An 8,356-nucleotide genomic window follows, 5' to 3' on the forward strand; every position below is an offset into this window, starting at 1 on the left:
AGCTTTTCTTGTTTCAGCTGCCAATGTAGGCTTGTTTAAATAATTGTACAATTAACTTATCATTAATTTAAATGTGTTACCTTACACCAGGTTTTTGAACCTAAAAATCTGAAATATTGCCCATATCTTTCTTTTTATTAATGTAGTCGTTTTATGATTTCCTGGTCAGAAAAAGCTATTCTGTTATTGAGCAGCAGGTGGCGCTAAAATGCCAAACACTTCAGGAGGACTTCCATCGCTTTTCTTTTTTTCCCCATGAAATGCTGGTGAAAATGAGCAGTAGTACGTTATGTACGGTAGTAAGGGATGTGGATACTACTTTTTTTTAACCTTTTTCTCAAACTAAATGTCCAACAACAGTAAACAAACTTAGAGGCTTCTTCAAAAATAAGACAAAGTTGAATTTAAGGTAATTGTGCTTTTTCAGATTGCATTTGAACTCAACACACTAACAGCTGCTACTTTGCACAGTGCGCTCATATATAGGGCGGAGAATAAGAAAGTCTGAGCATTTTTCAACAAGACAGTCAACAAGTTTTATCCCTGCAACTCTGGTAAGATACTTTATATGTACTTTTTCCATGTTTAACCTAGGGACACTATTAGTTACAGCTTTTTTAAGAAATACCTGTTTACTCTTATGGCTGTAGTCTTAATTTCAACAGGACGCATATAACAAAATAAAGCTGCCCTGCGATGTTTGTTGATATTTTAGCCATATTAATATTACAATATTTCGGTTTAAGTTATTTAAATCAGTGTTTTAAATCATATGAGTTCATATTAAGTTCTTTATCAATTAGTTGATCATACAGCTGTAGTAAGTTTGGTTACAAATAACTGTCATGCCCATGTTTGGTTTTCTCTTCTCAGAAATGTTTTCTTGGAAAGATTCATCAGGTGGCTCATGCAGCCTTTGTGTGCACACTCTCAGTGCTCTTCTGGTTTTCTCTCTGTGCTGCTTCATATCTGGAAACTCTGACATAAACAGGGCAAAAGACTTGATGGTTAAATACCCGCTCATCGATGGGTAATGAATGCATATTGTTTAAATCTACATATAATCCAGGAAATGTGTGACTACAATCAGATTAAGATGCTTTACGTGCCCCCCTCCCCACTCTTTTTCTGCTATCTGTAGTCACAATGATATAGCACTCCAGCTGAGGATCCTTCACAACAATCACCTGAGCAAGATCAATCTGACTCATATCCACAAGGTTGCCACCGACATCTCTCGTCTCAGAGCAGGACATGTACAGACGCAGGTACTCAGGGGCCTGAGTGAATCAGCCTCCATGGCACTGGTTTAGTACATACAGCATGTTTGCACTCTCCGGCCACTTTATAGGGACAGCTACTTTGAAACACTGCATGATTGTTTATCTCTAAGAGGGAAGTCTGATAAGTCTAGAAGCTGCTGATCTGCTGTGATTGTAAAGAAAAGCAAGCAATGGAGGAAAAATCTTACTATCCAACAAGCAGAAGTGTAATGAACAGAAGTTGGAGGAACATTAGTAGACTGGTAGACATTTTATTAGCCTCCTTTAAACAAAGGAATGCAGATTAACTAATTTTAATCTTAAAATGCACGGCTGACATAATCAAAAACTCTTTAACCAAGGCATCAAAATGAACATAGTGGGTATTATATTTGGTGCTTTTTCTGTATTTATGCTTAAGGATGATCATTTTTGATAATAAAAAATGTAATAACATTTATTTTCAATATGTTTAAAACACTTGATACATCTGAGAAGAAAATTGCCCCACAGCAACAGAATAATATCTATGTCCATTTGTTTAAAAAGTATGTGTATACATGAGTATGTGTCTGGAACGGAACGCTATTCACATGTGGGTAACTTTCTAGTACCATGGCTGAGTTTCTGTAATTGGGCATTAGCCAGATTGATAGCATGTAGAATTCAAATTGAATTACACCTATCAACCTGGGAAGCATCCAGTATAAAGGATGTGGACATTAATAACAATTCTTCAAAGTGATTGGGTACCCGCCTCCCATGTCAAATTTTTAGCCAATCACAGTCGCAGTTGCAGCTGAGAGGTTTCACATTCTTGATTTGTTTGTTGGAGTTAACTGATAAATCAAACTCTAATCTAAGCTGGTCTGGAGGAATGCGCAGCGATTTTTCCATCCAAAAAGGAAAAAAAATTATTATGCTTGGTCTTTTAAAATGAAATAGAGGGTATTCCCCTTGTGCAGTGGTGTATTTTTATATTCATTCTTCCTCTTCTGGTTGGTGCATTGATATCATTCTGTTGGTTCCTCGCAAGATGTATTTTCAGGACTCTGTGAATTTACAAATCTCAAAACAATTCATCTTGCTTGCAAGGTACGTGTTTCTGCTCCTGTTACCACACCCTTCCCTTCCCTTACACATCACATACCCCCTTCAAAAGTAAGATTGCTGTTGTTCTGCAGCTGAGCATCTTTGGGAAGCATATCATTGATGTTGTCTACCAGTGAATGTAGATAGCAGTTTATTGGTACCTCTGCTATCTAGCATGTATGTTTACAGCAGGCTCCGCTTTGGGGGAGGTCCTGTGAAGCAAGGGGTGTATCTCAGCAGGGTTAGGTCCCTGTATGTTTTCTTTTCAGGAAAATAACCAGAGAGAGAAAGCTTCAAGGTGTTAACAGAACTTGTCATAACATTTAATATTAACACATTTTTTAACAATAAGATGGGACAATGAAAAAAAATAGTTATGGTTAAAATGGTTGCAGCAAAAAAACAACACACTGTGTCTTCTTTCAACTACAAAGCGGTTAATGCAGAAAGCCTCCTCCAACGTAGAAGTTAGTTTACGAAAGTAGAAGACCACAATGGATGTTTGTCTAATCAGATAAGTGTAGGAAGTTGAAACCCTGATTTGCACCGGCACGCTAGAATTTGGCATATTTAAAATTTGTCTTAAAAAACATAAATCCCTCCTACATCAATAAATTATTCACACTGTTTGAATGGATGTATCCTTGTATGGGTGAGCAATATTTTCCTGGTTTAGTACCATCTATCATCATTAAACATCACAGGGTGGAAAAATTCCTGGGCAGCCTGCTCTCAGCCTCCCCCTTTTATCTAATCTCCCGTGGATGTTATGGTGAAAGTACACAGAAGAACTGACCCCCCTTGATATCTCAAACTGTATCCTGTCAAGGAAAAACTGTGAAATATGCTTTTTTTCCCTCTCTTACCCAATGTGGCTCATAACTTTCCACAGAGGTAAAGGCAGAGCTATAGGTAACCGCCTGAGACCTGGGAAGCCAGGTAACCGGTGGTAACCTGGCAAGCCATAAGAACGCTCCAAAGGCAGCGTTCTGCGGCATGCATGGCCTCAGTAAATCCGCTACCCCTCTCAGCCCCCCCACCCCAATGTATGCGATGTGTTGTGATGAACGGTTTGTACTGAAATGGAAATCGTGATTGCAATGTAAATTGTAGTTGACAATAAAGATTGATTGAGACTACTTCAGTATCATTGCTGATGATGTGCACCCCCAGTTGTCCCCTCTCCTGATGCCTACTTACAACAGGATAATAAACAAAGTTCAAGTTATAGAACATGAAAATGAGTTTGCTGTATCCCAAAGGCCTAAACAATCACCAATTCTTAATTCACTAGATTTGTTTTCGGTTGTGGTGAACAGGGAGATTTGCATCGTAAAACTGTCTTGCTATGAATAAGAGCTAAAATATTTGATAAATGTGTTCGCAACAATAAAACAGTTATATGGGTAAAACTTCTCCAATTATTTTACTAGCAATTATGTTATAAATTGGCTGATGAATGTATGCTAGATATAGTGTAACCAAAGCCCAGTCAGTTATTTTATTTTTTTTTCATTTTTGTCTAACATCTTTGTCTCTTTTTCAGATGTTTGCAGCCTATGTTCTGTGTGGGGCCCAGCAGATGGATGCTGTGCGTCTGACTTTGGAGCAAATAGATGTAGTCAGACGTATGTGCACTGAAAACCCTGAGTTTGAACTGGTCACTTCCACTCAGGGTATAATACATCTCTATAATTCTATAATTTTGTTGTTGCTGAATCCAAGATCCCCAGTTGAAATATTTGTCTTTATTTATGTTTTTTTTAGACTTGTAAAGAACATTACTTTTCCTAATTATTGAAAGAACAGATGCAACAACCGATTATTTTAATCAATTGTGTCTGTCTTTACAGAACTGAATGCTTCTATGATGAAGCATAAAATAGCATGTCTGATAAGTATTGAAGGGGGGCACTCTATCGATAGCAGTCTTCCAACACTGCGCATGTTTTATCATCTTGGAGTTCGCTCCTTGACCCTCACTCATTCCTGCAATACTCCCTGGTAATATATAAAGCAAACAGTGCACTATGTGCAGTTAATATCGATTGTTTTTAAGAATGTAAATTCCATATTAAAAAACACATTTAATCTCACACGTATTCTGAAAAAAGATAATAATTGGCCCTTTGTTTCGCATTTTTTAAATTAATCTATGTTTTCTTTTTGATGCAGGGCTGAAACATCTTCAGAAATCTATGATGTCTTTAAAAGACGCAATAACAGCTTGACGACATTTGGAAAGGTAATGTTAAACCTCAGAGTAAAAGTAGCAGCTTTTCATTTATGATTCATTTAAGAAATCATATAGAAGCTTCTCTAAATTAAGCTGTATTTTTAAAATTTGCTGTGTTTTTTTACTGTTTAAAAACTAAAAATACAAGTGATTAGTAGATTTATTTGTACTAAAGGATTTTTTTTTTATTTAGTTGGCCTAAACTACAGAATGTTACACTTCCTTGATAGCTATCAATACATGGGTATTTACATGTGTGCGCAAAACCGTCTGCTGATACTGTTTTTTGCTTTCATTTCCTTCCTTTTCCTTGTGCAATAATGCTTTTTTTCCTTTCTTTTTTATTCAGGCTGTGGTGGATGAGATGAACAGACTGGGGATGATTGTGGATCTTTCCCACACATCTTGGGGCACAGCTTCAGCTGTTCTGATGCATTCCAAGGCTCCTGTCATTTTCAGTCATTCGTCCTCTTTTGCAGTCTGTAACCACAGCCGCAACGTACCTGACTGGCTGCTTCACAAACTGGTGAGAAAAGCTACTGACTGAATCATCTGTGGTTTGTTGTCTTTGTACTAACGTACTGTGAGCAGATTATTTTGCAGATTTAAGCATTGCCTCTTTTTGACAATATGAAGAGTTTCAAACCATAGATGTCAATGTGCACTAAACAAAACCATAGTAATCTATAGCTAAAACCAGGGAAAGTTTTCATATTATTGCATAAACAGAATTTATATCTTTATCATCTAGCTAAGCATTGACCTGTTTTTTCCTTTATTTACATGATAAACGAATGAAGGAAGGTAAAGAAAAGTTTTGTGCTGGTAATTATTTATCACTTTTTCCTATTATTCAACAGAATATTAAATTTCAGTACTTTGGTCCCCTGGACCCAGAAATTTGGCACAAAGTTTGTTATTTTAAGTCAAACCTTTTCGAATATGGTTTAGTAAGCTTTGTAATCTTAAGAAGCAAGGTTACAAAGTAAGTAAGCAAGATTATAGGATTAAAAGTGTTTTTATAAAATTATTGGGAAGCTTGTTTCATGTCTGTCTGTCATCCATCCACTTTCCATCACGCTTTATCCCTGTTGGGGTCACCAGGGGTGCTTTTACCCATCTCCAGCTGTCTATGGGCGAGAGACAGGGTACACCGTGAACAGGTCGCCAGTCCATCACAGAGACAAACAGGACCAACAACCATTCACATGCACACCTAAGGGGAATTTAGAGAAGCCAATTAACCTAACATTCATGTTTTTGGATTGTGGGAGGAATCCACAGACCAAGCCAAGACCCCTGGTCTGGGAATTGAACCCAGAACCTTTTGCTGCAAGGCAAAAATGCTACCCACTGTGCCAATGAGCAGCTCTGCCGTGTCTGTATTGTCTGTCATCATAAATTCAAACTTGTAGGAGCTTATGACTTGTGGTAAGTCACTCACATTTTAATGCATCTTAGTTTTATATTAATTGTCAGCCAGTAAGGTTCTTGTGCTCTTGGCCCTTTTCCATACACACCCTAATTTACAGCAGTCCTATTTTATATTCCAGTGTTTCCCAATCCTGGTCCCCAGGGTAAACCTGCAGTCATTGGATATTTTTTTCAGCATCGGAACACCTGGTTTCAGTTTTTGAGTTATTACATGCTTCTGCAGAACTCTGACTTTTGACCTTTGCATCATTCTTAATATTGCATTTAAAGCGTGACACAATGACTTATAGCAAATTAATTAAAACTTTGTAGCCAAATCTTCTCCTTTCTTTTCGAAACTGTATACATGGAACGTCTGATGATAGGAGAAAGAGTAACTCTCTCTTTATTCTTACTTTCTTACCATCTTTACTGCTGCTTGTACACATCTTGACCTGGCATGTTTCTCATTATACTACCATGCCTCAGTTTGCCAAAGCAAAGGCTGATGCAACATACATACATTTCCAGGAAAGTCTCAGGTTTGCAATACTTCTTTATACTACTTAGGAATATCGCTTTGTTTTGTTTTTTCAGAAGGAGAACGGAGGGTTGATAATGGTGAATTTTTACACCCCTTTTGTTTCCTGCAAGAACAAGGCAAATGTTTCTAATCTGGCTGGTAAATCATCCTTATTGGATTGATGTTTTTAAGCATGGCAACTGCTGATACCTATGTTAATGGATGGTTTCATCTATTTTTAACAGACCATTTTGATCACATCAAGAAAGTCATTGGAGCTAAATCTATAGGAATTGGAGGAGACTTTGACGGTGCTAAAAAGTGAGACATTAACTGTATGCAGAGACAACTTTACATGTGTTTACTGTATTGCTGTCTATTGACCAGTCTAGCCATTTGATGGATTGACATTTATGTAAACTATATTTTTAAATCATTTTAATGCTAAAGATACATCACACAGAAGAATACATAAAACAGAGAATTAATTATTTTGTGTTTCCATAATAGCTATCCTGAGGGATTAGAGGATGTCTCAAAGTACCCTGTAATAATCCAGGAGCTCCTAAAGAGGAAGTGGACAGAGGAGGAGTTAGCAGATGTGCTTCGGAGGAATTTCCTTAGAGTGTTTGAGGAAGTTGAAAAGGTAAGCTCAAATGATCTTTCTGGCTAAGGAATCACCCTATGCAGGAGGGAGGGCGATAAAGTATCACACCAAAGGGCTCAAATAAAGGGAATCTGACTTTCACCCTATTTTTCTGAAGTTTTCGATACCTGTCCAGGAGTTTTTGTCAATTCTAGCTCTTCTGATTTAAGCCTGTTATGTGATCCGAGAATTTGCACAGGCAAACTAATATGCCGATTTTGAGAGGAAAGAACACATGCAACATCACCAATTTACAAAAGACGGCAAAACAGTGTTTCAAACTGTTTTCAATTTATCCTTCATAATTATGACTAGAAACCCTTACTGGCACAAGTGAAATGCTTTTTATTACTACAAACTAGTTTCAAATGATTTCACTGGTAAGCCAGAATCCCACTGGCTGGTCTACTCCAAAGTGTTTCTTCCAGTCAGAAGGACCATGGCCAAATCAAATTATCATTTGAATGTTTATCAGCCAGGGAACTAAACTGTTATATATTTTTATTGAAAATATATGTTATTTGTTTTTTCCCTTTGCCTTTTAGGTCCGTGATCAGTTAAGCTGGAAGCAACCTAGTGAAGAAGAGATCCCGCTACAGGAGGTGGAGAACCCCTGCAGATTGGTTCTCCAAATGCCTGTCGTGAAAAAAGTGTTCTCCAATCAGAGCCCATCTTTTAGAGCAGTGGGATCATTGAATTTGTTATACCTGAGCTCAGTTCTGCTTTTTTTCTTCTTCTTCTATGTATTGACTTAATGCTCATCTCTTCTTTACTTCAGCTTTTATTATCTATATGAAGGATAAGGGCCTTAGTCCATCATAGTAACTTTAAGAAGATATGCCCGACTTATTACTCTGTTTTCTTTTGCACACCCCAATTCAAATACTTACCTCCAGTACAAACTCTTAGTCAACCAGGTCATAGCAATCACAAAGCAGGCTGAAATCGAAGGCAACCAGACTTTGCTGAAAATGTTTTCACACTTACCTCGGGGTCTTTGTTGGTTGTTCTGTGTACTGTCACTACTTCAACCTGTAGTTCGAGCACTGCTTTTTTTATGTGCAGGAAGCCCCATCCTGCAAGGCACATCCCCCTCCTCCTCCCTCTATTCAGTGTTGTTGTTGCACTCTTAAAGGAATAGTACACCCAAAACATGATTAGCCATCATTTTCTACTCACCCCCA

The 8,356-nt window shown here is 37.6% G+C and overlaps 1 protein-coding gene across 1 annotated transcript; it reads left to right on the top strand.

Moving 5' to 3' along the window:
- The first annotated feature begins 355 nt into the window (after window positions 1-355).
- LOC107095169 (dipeptidase 2-like) lies at window positions 356-8,350 on the top strand. The gene is made up of 11 exons (XM_015391162.1): window positions 356-554; window positions 874-1,030; window positions 1,142-1,268; window positions 3,901-4,030; window positions 4,208-4,358; window positions 4,530-4,599; window positions 4,940-5,116; window positions 6,601-6,685; window positions 6,772-6,847; window positions 7,037-7,172; window positions 7,718-8,350. Exons 2-11 carry the CDS (start codon window positions 876-878, stop codon window positions 7,925-7,927), a joined length of 1,317 nt encoding a protein of 438 aa, XP_015246648.1. The 5' UTR covers window positions 356-554; window positions 874-875; the 3' UTR covers window positions 7,928-8,350.
- Window positions 8,351-8,356: the final 6 nt, after the last annotated feature.

This window comes from Cyprinodon variegatus, unplaced genomic scaffold (genome assembly GCF_000732505.1).
Source record: "Cyprinodon variegatus isolate N-32 unplaced genomic scaffold, C_variegatus-1.0 Scaffold22, whole genome shotgun sequence".
Classification (NCBI taxonomy): domain Eukaryota; kingdom Metazoa; phylum Chordata; class Actinopteri; order Cyprinodontiformes; family Cyprinodontidae; genus Cyprinodon; species Cyprinodon variegatus.

Excerpts from the sequence above, each read along its gene's own strand:
- LOC107095169 (XM_015391162.1), top strand. The coding sequence starts at position 876 with ATGTTTTCTTGGAAAGATTCATCAGGTGGCTCATGCAGCCTTTGTGTG. Across the intron at positions 4,031-4,207 it reads ACTGGTCACTTCCACTCAGG|AACTGAATGCTTCTATGATG; the intron begins GTATAATACATC and ends CTGTCTTTACAG. Across the intron at positions 7,173-7,717 it reads TGTTTGAGGAAGTTGAAAAG|GTCCGTGATCAGTTAAGCTG; the intron begins GTAAGCTCAAAT and ends TTTGCCTTTTAG.